Source organism: Scardinius erythrophthalmus, assembly GCF_964197995.2.
Source record: "Scardinius erythrophthalmus genome assembly, chromosome: 2".
Classification (NCBI taxonomy): Eukaryota; Metazoa; Chordata; class Actinopteri; order Cypriniformes; family Leuciscidae; genus Scardinius; species Scardinius erythrophthalmus.
The window spans coordinates 46266497-46285398 of NC_138222.1; the positions used below are offsets into that span (position 1 = coordinate 46266497).

An 18902-nucleotide genomic window follows, 5' to 3' on the forward strand; every position below is an offset into this window, starting at 1 on the left:
GCATATTATTTGCACTGTAAAGATGTTTAAAGAATAATTTTTACATGGGTTTTTTGGGGTTTAAACTTTAAGGCAGTGTGTTTTCATGGCAACAAAGTTCTAAAATTGGATACAACTACACAGAAAAAGGATTAGGAATCAGTTATATTTTTGAGCTAATCAAGAAGATACCACAATGCTTTCAATTTAGCTTAACTTGTACTGAACCCAGAACTAGTATGAAGTGGTTCAGGTTCTAGGTCGCAAGTTTCTGGACGGTTGCGCTATACTTGACCCATCAAAAACCATTTGTGACCATCATTTCAATCAAGCACTAATAATCTAAAAAATAGCTGAGTTTAAGATATTAAATGCACAAGTGTATTTGATTACTTCAAAGAAGATTCGATCTGCTCTTTCTTCATACTAAATGCGTGCAGAATAACTTTTAAAGTGGCTTGTCCTTCAAAAATCATTTATTTGTTAGCATTAAGTCTAATCAACAGTAATAGGAAGAAATACAATGAAGCAGTCATTCAGCCACATACAGTACAATGCAATTCCTGTAAACCATTTGGCTGAGCCAAAAAAAGAGAAAATAACATACAATACAGTACGTACAAGAAAATTCTTCACATTCACTTAACAGTTCGTTTGGCCAAAAACTAAGTGCCTTTGGTATACGGTGTACTTCACATTCAAAATCTAGTGGCTGTTCCCAGCTACCAAGTCATTATTCCACCAAGATCGATTAAAATCCAGACACCCATAATCAAAGGCACGTGTTCTGTCTCAAATGTGTAAAGGCTGTGCAATAGCATATGATTGAGAGAAAGCTTTGAGAGCTCTGAGCAATTACAGTGCTGGGAGTGCTATAGTCTCATTGATACTGTATTTTCCCAAAACCATTGATTGTGTCCTTACTTGCTAAGATGCAGTCATCTAACTACATGGTCTGGAGTGGCACGGCTTGAGTTTGAGTCCAAATGGGTGGAGGAGATAAAAGGGTGGAACAGGGCTGATATTGGCTAAAGGACTGGGTTTAGCTGGTCTGTTGGGCAGCCATGGGACCCATTCCTCTGCTGGACCGATATGATCCCCCACGTCCTGAAACCCAAATACATCAGAAAATCAATGCTGAGTTAAATAGTCTAGTCGCATTCAATGATTTCTGTGCCAATTACAATGAGCACTTTCCCTGCTTTTGGCATGGTACAAGCTGTTCCTAAATCACCAAGCGGCACATTTACATCTACATTTATACTACAAGTATTAAAATGCAAACTGTACATCCTACAAACTACAAGATTCATCCGAACAGCTCCAGAAATCATTATAGCACTCAAATACTCTCACATGCACTCAAGTATTGCTGTTCTTAACTTGACTTTGAGAAAAAAATTAAATAAAAATGATAAAGATAAAAGGCTCTGCAAATGTAATAAACCTAAACCATCTTTAGCAGTTAGAGAAAAAGTCAGTAGCAACATAATTGTGCGCAGCAGGATTCTCTGAAATTTGCATGAGCTTCTTTCAGTTTATTTCTTTGTTTTAGCTTTCCTAAAATTGTGCAATCCACCAAACGGCTGCTAATGTTCAGGTCACGCAAGGACCATTTAAAGGGACAGTTCACCCTAAAATAAACATTTTGGATCATTTACTCACCCATATGCAATTCCAAACCCATATTTTTTTCTTGTGATGCCAACAATAAGGGGATATTATGCCAGATGTTCTTTTCTTTCAGCTTTTTTCCATACAATGAAAGTGAATTATGATCAGTGAGTCAAGTAATCTATGCAACTTTTAGATTTAATATTTAAAGTACTCCTATATTTTCCTGTCATGGTCACCATTCACTTTCATTGTATAGAAAACAGCAGTGTCAACATTGCGCTAAACATGTTCATATTCCAAGGAATAAAAAAAATCATACAGTTTTAGTATGACAGATTTTTCTGTGAGCATTTTTTTAACTTAAAGCAGGAAAAGCAGTGCATCAGCTATGGATTGATTTGGAGCAATGTCTTTTATCGCTTCCCGGATTGGAGGCAATCTGAGAGCCATTTTGTTTGATCAACTCTTCACACCCAATTAAAACAAACTCTTAAGCTTGTTGAAAAGCAGGATATAATAAATGACGCAAGGGGCAGGAAAGCAAACAGCAGAGTTGCAGAAAATGGACCGATAAGCGGACCAATCACCTGCCTCCCCTTAGAAGACTAAAAGAAACAATCAACCTCAAACACTTTAGCAGACAAAGGGTCACAGGACAGGTGAGAGGACTCCTCAGCATGGAGAGCAAAAAGGAAGCAGCGGCAGACAAGCAGGTAATGCAACACATCTTTATTGAAACATTCTCTCAAGGAGTGACATGAGCATACAAAGGGCAGGACAGCAGAAAAAAAAAATCTTCAAATGAAATGGGGTGAAAAAAACAAACAAACAATTAATGCCTTCAGTACCCAATAAACAGGCAAGAACCAAGTGTGGGAAAGGGGACAGGCCAAAAAAATGTCAAAAACACTCCTATGGATTGGACCGACAGTGGCAGTTAACTTTTTGCATTTTCTTTTATAAAAAAAATAAATTAATGAAAATCTTTCAAGTTTACAGGAATATCTATGTTTTAAACATGACCTGGCTGAAAAATCACAACACTGACAGTTTCAGCTCTCCACTGTGTCTCTGTAAAACACATCAGTATATTAAAACCATCAAAGTGGGCTTACTTGAATCAATAAGCCAAAAAAATAACAAAACCACTGATAGGAGTAAAAATATGGGCTAGGGGAAACATTCTCAATAACTGAATGTTCAAACTGGCCAAAAAGAAACAAGTCTTCCCAAAGATTTTAGGATCGCATCGCTTGAGCATTACCTCGAGAGCAACCTCGAGGTCCCTGGGTAGCTCCTCGCTTGAAGCTTTGCTGATATCCGTCCTGTAAAGAAACCACACGGAACTTCAAAACATGACCGATTACAGAAACACATATTTAGGACTTCTCAAATCTCCACGGTATTCATTTTCTTGAAGTTACCCGTTGGTAGGTGTTGTTGGAGTAATCTCGCGGAGTGCTGAACTGAGTTTGCCCATATCCGGTGTTAGGAGTGTTGGGGAATGGAGCGCGATATCCATCGTATCCACCTAAACACAAGGAGAAAAAAAAAGGTTTGATTGTATGATTTCGTACTGGAGTTCAGACTAGAATGTCTCAGCACAGAATAAAGAAGTCCTGTCTCACCTCTAAATCCATTTGATGGTCCACGGTAGCCGTTCAAAGCACCTCTAGGATTTCTGGGTCCAGCTCGTGGCATTGCTCTGTTGCTGTAAAAGGACTGACCTGGCCGCCCAAACCCTGTGCCCTGCCCCGAGGGCTGCTGAGGTGCAGACTGGTGTCCCCCTGCAGACGGAATACCTTGGTCTTGAGAATGGAAAGGGCCAACTAATAAGAAAAAAAAGTATTGCGTAAGATATAATATCACATATTACATAAGACATAATAAGAAATAAAGATATTTATTTTATATCTTTCCACATTACGCATACACAAAATGGCACAACTCTAGCAGCAAATCTCTTACCCGACTGCAGGGCTTCTTGAGGCATTTCCTGCTGCTCAGCTGGAAGGTTGGCCTGTGTGCTGTAGCCTTGACCGTAACCGCTCTGATATTGGCTAGAAATCTTCTGCGAGTCCATCTCACTGGTTGGAGGAACTGGAGCATTCAAATTGAACACCTAATGGAGGAGAGAACATGTAAGCATATCAAAACTAGCATACGGCATTATTTATTTGGACTGTTATGCCATGTCAGCCTTTAAGACTATTAGGTAAATAAATGTTTAAACAGATAAGGAATAGACAAACAGGACATAATTTATCTACACAAATACAAAAAAAAAAAAAAAAAAAATTTGACATTACTAAACACATTCTTTAAAAAAAATTTTTTAAATAAAAATCACTGACCGTTAGTTATAGTCATGCAAGTAATGGCTCATCCACAAATGGTGGACAACAGGCTTGAACATGATAAACTCAAATGCTAATGCTCATAGAAATATATCTTTTTAAACAAAACAAGCCTGTCAGGGGCCATTCACACGGAATGCTTGTTTTTCGTTTAAAAAACATGAGACGCACAGCATTTAAATAACAAAAAATAGGTCTAAAGATGCTTTTTTTTTTTTTTTTTTTAGTTGAACTTGACTTGAGATGCGATTGCAATTAGGGATGTCCCGATCCGATCACGTTTATTTTTTACAGTCTATGCGTTTATCACGCGCGGCTGAACCGCGGGTTGTGTACAGACAGAGTACTCTATAATGGATAAGTTGGCATTGCTTTATTTCGTGTGGCATTGCTTTATTTCTGCACTTCGTGCAGTGTGAAACCGGCAAGTGCAGTTCCTAAAAGCACATTACTGGCTTTGCAAACACTGTGGCACTTTTATTTTTTTATTTGTTTACATGCCTGCTGGGTATTTTAAGTTGAGGTGCTATTTGTTTATATATTAGACTTTTTTTATATTTACTGTTGCACTAAGTCCAAAAGTGAAGAATTTATGTTATTATTACTTGATTGTTCAAGCTACCTCACAGAAGTGCTCTGTTTGTTAACAGAGTTGTTGAATGTTAAATGTACATTTGGAGTGCTGTCAGTACAGAGAACAACGACAAAAATCGGTGTTGCCTACACTGTGTTATCCTCTTTTTAAAATTTGCACCCTGTTGACTTCAATGGGGCAAGTTTTAAACCAGATGATGTTGATAAAATGATGTTTATTCAGCCAGCGCACATACCTGTATTTACATCCTACATAGTAGTCGATTGTCGAGTTCACGCACGTGATCATAGGTACTGAATAAACATCATTTTTATTCATATCTTTCACATCTACTGCAGTCAGATTCACCCGCGTTCACTCCGAAGGAATCACTCACATGACCTGTGCACTTGTAATGACACATCAAGGATGTTAAGAGGCTAAAAGCAGGTTTAAAACTTGCCCCATTGAAATCAACAGGGTGCAAATTTTAAAAAGAGGATAACACGGTGTAGGCAACACCGGTTTTTGTCGTTGTTCTCTGTATTGACAGCACTCCAAATGTACAAAAAAATTAGCTCAATGTTAAAATTGACCGGAGTTCTCCTTTAAAATAAGGTGAATTAAATAAAAAAATAATGAACATCCTGGATCTGTTTTTGGCTCTTCTTTATTCTTTTTTTTATGTATTATAGAAGTATGGGATCGGGACTCGGTATCGGTAGATACTCAAAATCAAATGACTCGGACTCGAGGGCAAAAAAACCTGATCGGGACATCCCTAATCGCAATGGTCAAACATTTCTGTATAGCACTTGTTTACATGGAAAGACAATGGAAAAGCCGCACCATGTAATGCAAAAATGTGTTCTGTGTGAACGGCTCCTTGCGCAGCATGACAAACAGAACAGAAGCAGAATGGAGACAAACTCAGGGGGTGAATTTGGAGAGGGTGGGGTAGACAGGTTGAGGCCTACCGCTTGCATGGACTGGAATGGAGCTGCGTTAACGTTGATGCCGCTGTGAAGGGGTTTGGAGACAGGCTGAAACACCTGGGGCTGAGAGGAAGGGGTGGGGGGCTGCTCAGACGACAGAGGCATGGAAACCTAGGGTGTATATCCTACGTCACTCACATATCTATGCCATAGTGTACACACAGCATTCTGTGAAGACTGTGGTGTACGACGTTACCTGCAGGGGGTCAATGGAGTCTGTCTGTGGTCGGGGCTCAGAGTTATGAGGGGGCTGATAGAGAGGGGGTGTGGAGGAGTAAGCCTCTTTTGGAGCCGAGACCATCGGGACCTGGAAACCAAAACGGAAAAGGGTTTCAGGAACGCCTGAAAGCATGTTTGAAAGCATGTTTTTGGTCATTGAACTTACTTGCGTGTGTTCAGGCTGCACAGAAAGAGCATTGTGTTGGGGGAGTCTGGATTCTGTATCAGCAGAAAACATTGAAAGAGTACCATTTTAGGATATTAGTGGCATGAACTGGTTTTGGTAATAAAAAAATAAATAAAAAAAGCTGAAATAAAATAACTATTGGCAACTACCTAAAACAAGTTGAAGTACTAAAATAACTTAAATTGAAAACATTAAAAGTTTTATAGAAATATAAAAACTAATAAAAATTTTTTTTTAAATGACAAAGCCCATAAAATTACTAAACCTTAATACTGAATATATATATATATTTTTTACTATAAACAATATAATTCAACATATTTTATAACAATATTACTATTTATTGTTTATTATAATAAACAAAACAAATATTATTAAATGCTACAATAGTAATGGAAAACCATAATCGCACTGGTGCAAAGAATCTTTGGACTTTGTCATAGCTCTCAAACCAAATATGATGCCAGTCATTGAAAAATCAACATTATTTGGTCATGAAACAAAAACCAATGGCATCAGATGATGTCAATGATGCATCGAAAGTTGCCATATTCAAATAATAAGAAAAAAAAACCCTCCCATTTGTATACCAACCTGGTGGACAGACCATCTGAACAGGTTTCATGGGCTGCGCCGACACAATTGCAGGATCTAAAGGCGGTCCCTCAAACTCTAGCATGGAGTCCTGTCCACATTACACAAGTTAGAAAAGGCCACTGCTACATTTGAAGAGATGAATAAAACATTCAGCAGTTTACCTGCATAAAGTTGAAGGTACCCTGCATTTGAGCCATGAGGTCTTGTACCACCTGCTTTCGGACCACGGGATCTGTTGCAGGGGTAGGGAGGACGGCGTTCAGCGTGTGTGGTTCTGAGCTGACCAGAGCTGGGCTCATGGCTGCAGGGGGCTGCTGAGGTTGCTGAAGGGCACTGACCGCCTGAAAACCAATGATCACATGGTGTAAACAAGGAAATAAAAACCGCTTGGCCTTTTTTTGACAAATCAAGTCAGGGTTCCTACACATTTCAAAATTCCATACTTTTCCAGACTCAAATTTCCAAACCTCTCTGTAGATTTTCAGACCTTATTTAACATAAATGGTTGATCATACAGCATTATATTTGGTATATAGTACAGATATCTGTAAATATTTTTTTCATTTTCCCACCCACTTTCCCAAGCTGCGTAGGAACCCTGTGAAGTGCATCGTACCTGAGAACTCGTGTTCCACTCTGCTCCTTGTTCTTTGTCACTGCTGCAGTAGGTGGTTTCTGGAACGAACTGTCTGTTTACAAACTATTAGGAAAAAAAGAGGTGAAGAGCATTAAGAATGCTATGGCTGAAGTAGTGCAGTCCAAGAAATGTTTCCACAAAATTAGGGTTTACTCCGAGCATGTACATAGAAAGTATAGTAATATCAATCCGCACCTCTGTTGATTCAACCTCAATAGTTTCTGTGAATTCTTGAGCGGATCCCTCTATGAAAAGACAAGAACATCAACATGAGCCGTCAGCTGTGCGGGGAAGCGTTTCTTTTCTCTGAAATTTGATGGTTTTTGTTTTTACCTGGCTCAGCGGGGCGGTCCTCGCTCTCTGATGACTCCGCTGCTGCCGCCGCGGCCCCCGTCTCCTCTTCACACACTCCATTCTGATGTGTTTGAGCACGATCAAAGTACCCACTTAGCAGCATCTTGTCCAAGGTTTCCTTTAGGGCTTTGTCTGGTAAAGTAACATACAATTCAAGGGGTCAAGGTTTAGCATGGTCCACAGTTAGTCTCTAATCATTTGGACTCAAAAAACATCTTTCTTCATTGAAGGTAATTTCAGCTTAGCTCACAAAAACTGTCAGCAAATAAATACAGCAATGTCTCATAAGCTGAGTTTGCACAATCTGATACTATCGTGATTCCCACCCTCTCTGTAGGAATATGCAAGCAGGCCCTGTCCATCATTGAAACCTCCAGCAGAGAGGCTTTGCGCACACCACTGGCTGCCTGCCCAGCTGCTGACGTGGGTCACAAGTCAGCATGAAGCACTGCTGACCCTTGTGGGCCCGAGACAGAGCAAAGCTCATTGCAAGTGCCACCATTCACAGGGAGGCCAAGCGAGGGATGGCCGCATTGGTATTCAGACTCACTGGAGAGCAAATATTAGTTTGATTATACAGTTGACATGGATCAAGACCACTTTGACGATTACAAACGCAATTTTGAAACAAACAAATAAACGAAAATGACACAAGCAGTGAAAACAAAAACAAATTACTCTTACGAAATGGTTCTTTTTAAAACATTTACGAAACAGCCTCAAACTCACTCGTGTTAGGGGGGCTTGTAAACAGCTCTAGTACGGATTGTTAAAGTGACGCAAGTCTCACAATCCTAAAATATACACCACCCTTTACTAACTGGTTGTTCAGATGATAAAGTGTTATTAAAAGCATTATTGAAGATAAACATTCACAATAGAGCTGTGTTATACATGACTATTACTGTCATAGGAATAGTATTATAACATTATAATTATTACTATTAGTAGAAGTAGTAGTAGTGGTATTATAGTATAGTAGTATATAGGGATGAAACGGATTCAAGTGCAACCATAATCAAAGTACTGTAGCGCACAGACTATCGTTGTTGTGAAATTGCCGTTTTATTTTGCACCGGCAGTTATAGGGTTAATGTGGCGAGTTCAAGGCCAGGTAGAGAGAAATGAGTGAGTGCGTTTGTCCCTACAGTTGTTCTTGCGTTCCGATTAAAAGTTCAGAAAAGGAGGCTCCCTTGTCTGTTGTCCTTGAGATGTTACAGTACTCTCTCAATATTCGAAGTGCAAACAGAGACCATAGCCACAACTAAACAGTCCAGAGATGGGTATTGGGAGACAGACTATTGTATTTATGCATCAGGTAGCTTGTGTTTTACTTTTACTTTTTCAAATTCACGATTGCGTGTACTCCGTGTATAGGGAGCGGACAGGAAATCTCGTCACATTTTAGTCTTGCGAGATCTTGCGAGAGCCAAAGTCCTAATATCTCTATATATATATATATTATATCTCTATCTCTCTCTCTATATATATATATATCTATATCTATATATCTATATATTAGGCATGTGCCGGTATCAAATTTTCATGCTGCGATTAATTGATTGAGCTTTTATCACGGTATACGGTAATATCACGATATTTTAATTGCTCAGAAACGGATGGATTGGGATGTAGAAAAAAAAAAAACTTGCATTACAATAGGTGTAATTGTGATTGTCAAAACATTTGGTAACTAAACAGAATTTTACACAACTTTCACGATTTCAATTCAATTCTTGGGATTTGATTTCAATCTTGATTCAATATTGACTCTTTGGATAAATATGAGGTAGGCTACAGTAGATAGCCTACATGTTAATTTTTCTCAAGAAAAAAATATATCTCACATAACTGTAAACAGACAGAGAGCCCTGTCAGCTGGTATTATTAAAGGTTAAAAATTAACAAATTAAATTTAATTTAATTTGGTTTTCATTATAATAACAATTATGACACAAGTAAAAATATACTACAAATGTAATATAGTGCACATATTTGGCAAAATACTCCTCTCTATAGCTATTTTTTTCTAGTCAACTAACGTGTTGGTCATTAAATGGCTTTCTTGAGGTAAATGTAACGTTCTGTGACATAATTGTTATCCTGCAGTTTTATTGACCTCTTTCCATGGTTGAAAAACACTGATTGATTGATATGTATGAGGCATATACCTTTCGGTAAGTTGTACTGTATCTTTAAATAAAAAGTAGCAGATGAACGGTTTCAGGGGTTAAAGTGAAAAAAATTCCTGAGCCTGAACTTTTTTTTTGGGGGGGGGGGGGGGGGGGGTACTTATTTTCAAGTATTACAGCTGTATCTTAATGGCATCTTTTTATGAATGAAAGCCAGTATCACTAATATTATAGCTACTGATATCTCGATGAAAATGATTTCCCCCAAAATTTTAAACGTTAGGCTTCAAAAAAATAAAAACTTTTAATTTAAGTGAACTTAAGACAATCATCATTAAACCCATAATACATCATGTCATATTTATCTGTACCATACAGAAATTGAATAAGGTTATAAAACAGTCCGCACTGCATAAATTATAAATTAAATATAGATTAATCCTTATCAAAGCTACAAGCGTTCTTTAGTCAAGAACAGTGAGTAATTTTCTCTGCTCCCTCTGTTCTTTAGGTCAACTTTACTGACAGACAGAATGAATGGCTCCTGTCACTTTAAGATCTGCCGCTGTTGACAGGATCTCACATTAGAGGTCTACACAGTGAACCCGAGACCCGTTGACCCGGGACCCGACCCGGGACCCGTACGGGTTCGGGTCTATATTTTAAATGATCAGCCGGGTCCGGGTCGGGTCCGAATTTATTACTTCGGGTCCCGGGTCTGTTTAACATTGTGTGTAATACCCGTGCGATCGGAGTCATTAGATCAGACTCGGAGAAAACCCGGTCGTGATTAGACACTGCTTGTGTTTTTTTTGTAACTTGCAACTTGTAAAATTAGGACACTCAAAATAAATTGCGTTAAAAAGCATATTTTAGGTTGATCCAGCTAGCGTGCATGTGCAGTCTCAAGCGCGTGTCATGTTTCTATGGCAACCAGTTACCAGAGCTTCAGTGAGGGACCGCCAAACCGCGCTTTAGATTTTACAATATAAATTAACCGTCTTGTTTAATCTTAAAGTTTTAGTGGTCAGATTAGGACTCGATGCAGAGCAGAGAGCACAGAGATGATAGCAAATAAATAACGTCAGCGGCCATGGCACTGAACGAGCAATCGTTATTATAACGTTAGTTCAAAAGGGCAAACAGTCAAAGTTATTATGCGAGTTAACTCGAGTCAGAATGTAAGTTAACGTTACATGTGCAAAGTTGCATTTGTCATCCGTCACCGTGACATCAAGTGGACTTTTGAAGCTGAAATAATGAGTGGATTAAGCTTGGACTTGGAATAACGAGAGGAATAACATGAATAACTTTCTTGTCGGAGGATTGTAATGCATGATCACAGCCAGTCAGGTAACGTTACAAGGAAAGGAGAGGAGACTACTAAGCTACCACGGCTTAAATTAGGTAAGACAAAAAGTTGTATTTTTCGCAACAGGTTTATTGACTTGTAATAGCAGTTTAAGGTGGAATATGTGACAATCGGGTCCAGTCGGGTCTGTGTCTTCCCGTCGGTTTCGGGTCCAGCTTTCAAATAATAGACGGGTCCGGGTCGGGTCCAGTTAGGCATTTCTCGGATCTGCACGGGTCCGGGTCCAGCTTTTGAAATAATAGACGGGTCCGGGTCGGTTCGGTTTAGCACATTACGGGTCTCTTTCGGGTTCGGGCACGAATTTTTGGACCCGTGAAGACCTCTATCTCACATCTCATTCTCTCTACCATTTAAGATTTTATTTAACTCATTTAAGACTGTTCTTGTGATGATACTCGACAAAGAGGACATTCTGGCATAAATGTGTGTGTTATTGTTCGTTCAAGCGCGAAAGAGAACTCGATACTGGCGCGCATCTTTCTGTGCGTCGTACGTGTCAGGACATTCACTGAAAGCGCGTTCTCTTTGTCTTGTCGCGCAGGAATGGTTCTAAAGCATTTGCGTGAATAAGAGCGTGATCATAACCCTAGCTAAAGGATGTCAGAAAGAAAGAACGGATGGATGCTGCGTTAATTGCGTTAAATATTTTAAAACGTTAAAGCTGGACAAAAATGAATCGCATGCGTTGACGTTGACAGCACTTTTCATACATTGCTGACAGAAAATACTGCGGTTTGAAGTAAGCTACACAGAATGTTCTACATTTAATATTTATCTAACAGTCTGAAGTTACCCATTATCCTGACCTGAGCTAATTTCCTGAATCAACCAACTAACATCTCCTTTCTTTCTTTTCATCCATAATGACATTAGCCTGTTGTTGTTTCTCGCGTTTCATCACTAACTGTGTCGCAATCTATTTTTTTATAGTCTATGGTCGCAACCGCTATACCTGCGCATTAGAACTTTCAGTGAACTAATTTTACAGGCTCGGTCCTGCTCCTCTGTGGCAATGACGGCGTGCGGTTAAAAATCACAACAAACGAATTTGAAAGTGGGGGGACATACCCCCCCGTCCGCATAGGAAATTATACCCGTGGGTAAGACATCATCCCCGGGCTTTATGAACTTGCGCTCCATGCTTTCACCGACGACGCTAACGTATGGATCGTGATCACATTGTGTTGCCAGGACCCGCCCTGCTCTGCTTCTGATAGGCTTGTAACGTTAGTTAGAGCAGCGATCCTCTCATATGATTGGTAGGTGAAATCAATTGACTCGAAAATATTAAACCGCATGCAAGTTCCCAATTTTTTTTCTCCTCACGGCCGCACGCCGGAGATCCGGCATGGTGCCGGAATACTTTAAGCCCTGCGGTTTACTTGAACTGATGTGCTACAGCGATCGGTCACGTCACGTTTACAAGCACCAAAACGGTTTATTGTCTGAATTTCGTAATAAAATGGACAGAATCTGAGAGTTGATAATTTTCTTCATATCAAAAGTAACCTACTCTGTCCAGTCTGTCGGTGTCAGTGTCTTTGCTCCGCGATTTTTCTCTGCGTGAGAAAATGAACGTGTGGCGCGAGAGCGTGTGAGAAGTGTAAATTGCGTGAGTCTCACGCTGAATGCGTAGAGTTGAAAGGACTGATATTAGAAGGGGGATAAATCATCGGCAGCGTTCCTTCTTCCGCCATGCTTCTTCTCCATGTGAGGATTGTTTGCATTAGACTAGAGCGCGCACTGCGCCGCATGCACACAGTGCTTCTACATGTGATGATTGTTTACATCAGAGCGTGCACGTGTTTCGCGCAGCATATACGCAGTGTTTGTTTAAGCGGTTGCGCGCTAATGCGCGTTCTATAAATATAAATTCTGATCTATTATTTTTCACGGTATTTTGAAGTGCCCGCGATAACAATATCGTGCATATTCATTACCGCGATTTATCGCATTACCGAATACCGGCACATGTCTAATATATATATATAAAATGTACCCACTATCTATATAAAATGTACCCCCAGAATGATACTCGTGTGGCAAACACTGTCAGAAAACGTTACTTACATGTGGTTCCAGCCACAGCTTTATCCCTTCCGTCCAAAAGCTCCCACAAATGCACGGCTGCTTCCTCAAACTGCTCGGCCAACCTGGAATCAAAAGTCATTTATGATAAAGATATCCCAACATGCCGAATAATCTAACACAAATGAACTGTCCTCACCTTACGCTAGAGTCCCGCTCAGGCCCAATCAGCTTGTAGAACTCGTCCAGGCCAGTGAGTTCTGACTCTGTTAGCAAGGGGGCTTCCCCACTAGACTGAGTCAGGTCCTGCCTCACACTCTCCTCCCCCAGCTGCTCCAGCAGGTACTGCACCTCCAGCACTGCCTTCAGTCTCTTGCGCTCTGCCTCCTCCCTCTTCAACTGCTCCCGTCGTGTCGCCTTTTTCACCGTTTTCTGCATCTGCAAAAGAACAAACAACACATTTTAATATCAACTGGTCGAAACAAACTGGAACTCTGCGCTGAGGTCAAGACGAGATTGATTTTGTTGCGTCCCGCAGCATTTTTTGCATCAAGGTTTTAGCCTAGATGGAGGGAGTGAGAGTGAATGTAAATGCTGAGATGACACTGAGGCAAACTTTAATCAAAAACACACTTACCTCCACATTTAAAGCCAGGAAGTTCTTCTGCAACTCACGGGCAAAGTCCAAGTTGTGAGCCACCTCCGGAGCTTTAGATAAAGCCTCCTACACATATAAAACAAAGAAGCACATGCATTTAATATATAAAACAATACCTGCTGATATATTGGAGCACAGAAAACAAGCGTTGAATATAGGCCACATACCAGCTGATCCTGGTTGAGGCGTTCTCCTTTGTTCTTCCTTGTCTGGTAATCATCCAGCTTGCTCTTAACAGAGAGTTTGCTCATGTTAATGGTGAGGAGTGGAATGCACATTGCAAATGCAGATTAAAATGCAAATTCCATAAAACCGATCAGATGCGATACGACTATCTTTTTTGTAAAGTTGTCATCATATTTTATACCATTAAATTAAAACCACAGAGCAGTCTGTTTTCACACTATATTATTGGTTGAGGTTCATTGTAAATTAAGATTCATCAGTCATGTACAATTTTTATTTGCATTCATTACACTTTACTAGACTAACATTTCAGAAACCCAATGTCATCTTAAAAATCCAAAACAAATAAATTCTTGTCAGGAATGCAGTTAAAGATAGCCTATGTGACATGTAAGATGCCACATCAGTATTAAGAAAGAATTTAGGCAGATTTCAAGTAAAACTGGATAACAGGAGAAAAAAATGTATAGAAGAGGACTGGATCTTTCCCATTGCAAACTGATTTGATTATATGGCTATTCCATACTACAAATGAAGCCAATGTTGCAAAAACATGAACTGCATTTATGTTAATCTGCATTTGCATTAGATAACTAGCAAGATTTCAGTGAAATATTACAAAGAGAAAAATGTCTTTGGAATTAAATGCACAATAATATGAGGATTGTGTATGAAGTAAATAAATAGGATCCAGTTTAATATCATCTTAAAATTAAGTTACCTTTTTCTTTTCCATGTTGCGAACCTTCTTGTCAATTACAACAAGAACTTGCTTGAGGGCATCAGATGGCGCAGAGCCCAAATCCGGACTGGAGGAGTGAACAGCATTGTCGCCAGTGGTCACTGATGGCATCTGTAAAGATAAAGCCAATGATGATTTGTTGTCATATTTTTCAGATGTCAAAGAATTAACTACATAAAAAAAGTATGCATGAAAATTAAACATTTTATCTGAAGATATTCAATGATATGACATTTATACAGGTCAAAAAGAAACCAGTTTCAGCTAATTAAAAACTCAAAATTTAAGCCTGCATTTTTGGTCAAGAGAGCAAACAAAGGTCTGTCGGGTATCCCAACTGAAGACACTGAAACCCCCACTTGTCTGGGATGAACCCCCAATTTTCCAAATCCATCAATTATTATATAAACAAACTGCCAATCATCCACAACAAAGCCGAAGGAGATTATTATCCTCGGAACACCTATAGTATAATTCAGCGTGATCCTAAAACGCTTTAAAGTCTAGCAGACTCAATTCTTTCTTCTTGGCCGGATGGTCCGACTGTTGACCAAAAGCACACCCCTTCAGCTCTATTAGCTAGACGTATTAACACACAACAGAATGAATGAGCAATCAGACGTCATATAACACATAAATGTAAACATATCAACACAAAACTGCAGTTAGAGAATCAAACTTTAATCGCGTGCTATTACATTCTCTGACTTAGCGGATTGTGAGCGTTAGCCGCTAGCTTGAGCTGGTCATCGCTTTCGTGGATGCAGAACATTGACTATTCTTATAACCGTGGCGTCTTACCTTTACTTTCAATGTTTTGAAAGATTTACTTGTATAATACAGTTGAATTTCAGTGTTTTAGATGTTATTTTCTACAAGTATAACAGACGCTCCCCGGCAACTCCAGCAGCTCCGCGAGTTTCGTCTTAACAATGCAGAAGCGCTGAAGGACCCTTATTAGGTGTCTGTGTCTGTTGCCTGAACTCATATCCAAAAGAAGGTATCATTTATAAACAAACAAACCCCTTATTTATAAACGAGGTAAAATGTTAAAATATTTTATAGATATTGTGTCAGATATTTATCACCACTCTGTATACTGGGCTTGTCCGTCCAAAAATATATTGATGCCTTGACGGTTCTGACAGATTAAATACTTCTACAGTGAACATGATTGAAAAAAATATATAAGTAAAATAAAAACAGAACCAAGTGCTTCCAAACTTGTGGAAGAAAATACTGACTTATTTTAAATCTGTCTGTCTGTCTATCAAGTCACCTTCATTTAGGCTATATAACTCGTTAGTACAGAACAGCTTTACAGTGATAAATAGGGAAGATAATGACCAATGATGCAAAAAAGAATCAAATTCTGCTGTAAAAGAACAATAGTATTGCCATTATTCAGCTCAATTCAACTCTGTTCAGTGTGGATTCAGTTCAGTTCAGTAACTGTAAAGTTAATCAATAAGCCTATGAGTTCAATTCAGCCGCTCTGCAGAACAGTGATGTCATCATCCAGCTCTCAGCCTGTAGTAAACGTTTCCTCCACTAGAGGCCAGACTTGAGCTGTAAAGTGGCACTGCAGGCAAGAGCTCCTCTAGTGAACGTTTCTCATTGATGGCTACAAACTACAGTGACAACAAATGACCAATTTGGAGTGTAAGTGAAACAGGGTGTAGGCTACTCTCTCACTTTCCACCAAAGCAATCTCCTTCACATAGACACTAATACTAAATATATATTATCATCATTTTAGTGTCTAAGGATAACATAAAACATATATTATTATGATATCAGTGTTCAGAGATGATAGTTCAGTGGCTTGAAATATTAGAAATCTTCTATGAAAATCATGTCTTGCTTTATTTTCAGGGATGCTCTCTTTCCTATATTCGGTATGTCTGATGGCCACAAGCTTAAGTTGCCCCACCATTTAGTGTGCTATAGTCTCACCGCAAAGTGGAGTGGTAAGAGACCCCTTTCGTCTGAGGGGTAAGGAATTTATTTGCACTGACGGGAAAGGAGACTTTTTTTTTGAGCATGTAGAAAAATGACAACTGAGAGTGATTTAGCCACCCACAAACACGCAAGGCTGCACACATGCATGTGTCTTGCATGTATGTCCTCCTGAACTGAAGCTTTTATGTGGACGTCTGTTTTTTTAGAATAATTATCTTTGTTTTATGAGTCAAAAGCTCAGACCAGCTTCAAAAATCACTCAGCTATATCAGGCCACATTTTTATACAGAGTTTGGCACCATAAAGATCAATGGTGTTTTAGCGAAGAGCTGGTGAGCTTCTTTCTGTGGACCACAGGTCATTTAACAGCTCTGTCTGTGTCTGCATCTGCTCCATACAAGCGGTTGTACTGATGTGCACAGAGTTCTCTAGTAGTGATATCACTCACAGATATTATTTTTGGTGAATCATATGAACTGACACGGAGAAAACTATACTGTCCTACCAATGTGAAATGTTTATAATGCTAGATAAATCACTCTCCCGTTGAGCTCAAAGCTCAAAGATGATCCCATCAGGGGATTTGAGTCGCTCTGTGTGTCTCTTCCATGATTCAGTAATTTATGTTTTTGTTATTCTTCAATACGGTCTGGTTTTGGCTCACCATTTTTTACGGTCTCATCTCTGAAGAAGACTGCTTGAGATATAAAGAGCTGTGTGTGGGATCTACTGTCATTATTGACATCAACATGTTATTTATGGTAAGACCGTACACATAAAATTTGTAGATAAACTCGATTGCAATTTTGGCACTATGCAGCAAGGCATGTATTTTTAGTGTTAGGAATTTAGTGAGTGGTGAAGAAAACTGTCTCTGGGCCTTATGTAAACATTAATGTAGGCCCAGACAACAAACCAAAATGTATAATATATATATAATAAACTATATTTTATATTTATAAATGGGTCAACTCATTTTAGATATTGCGTAGGAGATGCGATTCTTAGACAATGGTACTTTTTTTTTCAAGGACTCATTAGAGAGACAAATAAGTGCCATATTGTAACAAGTGAAGGTTGCAAATGAAGCCCTAGCCAATAAGATAGATATAGTATTAAAATAATTTTATTCAATAACTTTTATTCAGCAAGGAGTCATTAAATTGATCAAATGTGGCAGTAAAGATTTTTACATTTTGTTACAAAAATATTTTTCTAACAAATGCTGTTCTTTTGTACATTCTATTAATCACAGTCACCTAAAAAATGTATCACGGTTTCCTCAAAAATGTTAAGCATCACAACCGTTTTCAACTTTCATAATAACATAATATGAAATGATTCTTGAGCACCAGATCAGCATAAGAATGATTTCTGAAGGATCATGTGAAGAGTAATGACTGCTGAAAATTAAGCTTTGCACATTTTAAAATGAATGAAAATTGAATTAATTAATTAAATATAAGTTTATGTTGTATTTTTGTATAATGCATGCATATAATTGTATTTTTCTAATAAAAAAAATATATAGTTTGAGATCAAACAATAATTGGAGGACCATTGTGATAACAGAGTGGCACTGTGGCCCATAGACATAAGGATAAACTTCATAATTTTTCTTTCACTCTGGTATCTAATTTTCACTAATGCTAGCCGATGGGAGAGATCTGCAGACTGGAATACTGAAGAGGAGGATAATTGCATCCATGGCTGCTATCGCCGCCATGTTATTTCATTTGCGTGTGAGGTCCCAGAGAGTATTTAAATCTGTCTTAGTCAGGAGTGGGAGAGATGGCAGCAAAAGACACAAACAAATGGTAAGCGTTTGGATTGTGAAAGGATCCCAACCACATGAAAGAGCATGATTACTGGTCTCTCTGCACAGTTGATGAGCCCAAAAAAAAGTAAAGTGAAAGCTGGAATGAAAAAAGCGAAGAGAAATGCAAAGTCGTTGAAGCCACTCCTAGCGAGCGTCTTGCAAGCGAGTCTTGATGATGGCCCACAAATCTCCAGGCAGCGTATTGACATATGGAGCTACAAACAGGCTGACTCTGAGCCTGAGCCAGGAGCAGCGTCCCAGACAGAGGGTTATGATGGTAATCAGCACTGTGTCCAAAAATGTTTGCTTCATGCTTCACATGGGAGACAAGAGACAGACAATGACAGAGACACCATAGCGAGTTCAAAAATTGCGAGTTTATTCATAGAATCCTAAACCTATTCTCTGTTTTGATTGCACTGAAGACTGTCAGTGTTGCCAACAGGCCTACAATTGTGTCCACCTGTGATGATACTGTATTTCAGCG

The 18902-nt window shown here is 39.1% G+C and overlaps 1 protein-coding gene across 2 annotated transcripts; it reads right to left on the minus strand.

The window, feature by feature from the left end:
• Window positions 1-439: 439 nt before the first annotated feature.
• Window positions 440-15614, minus strand: caprin1a (cell cycle associated protein 1a). 2 transcript variants are annotated; one of them, XM_081358722.1, is made up of 19 exons: window positions 15436-15614; window positions 14614-14745; window positions 13874-13936; window positions 13686-13772; window positions 13248-13486; window positions 13091-13173; window positions 7496-7648; window positions 7358-7407; window positions 7142-7225; window positions 6687-6866; window positions 6523-6613; window positions 5908-5960; window positions 5719-5829; window positions 5505-5633; window positions 3565-3718; window positions 3225-3425; window positions 3021-3127; window positions 2861-2921; window positions 440-1086 (listed from the first exon to the last, which is right to left on the minus strand). In XM_081358722.1, exons 2-19 carry the CDS (start codon window positions 14743-14745, stop codon window positions 1022-1024), a joined length of 2043 nt encoding a protein of 680 aa, XP_081214848.1. In that variant the 5' UTR covers window positions 15436-15614; the 3' UTR covers window positions 440-1021. The 2 variants fall into 2 exon arrangements, with proteins under 2 accessions (XP_081214848.1, XP_081214849.1); XM_081358723.1 differs by having other exon boundaries at window positions 5505-5585; window positions 15436-15579.
• Between the last annotated feature and the right edge of the window lie 3288 nt (window positions 15615-18902).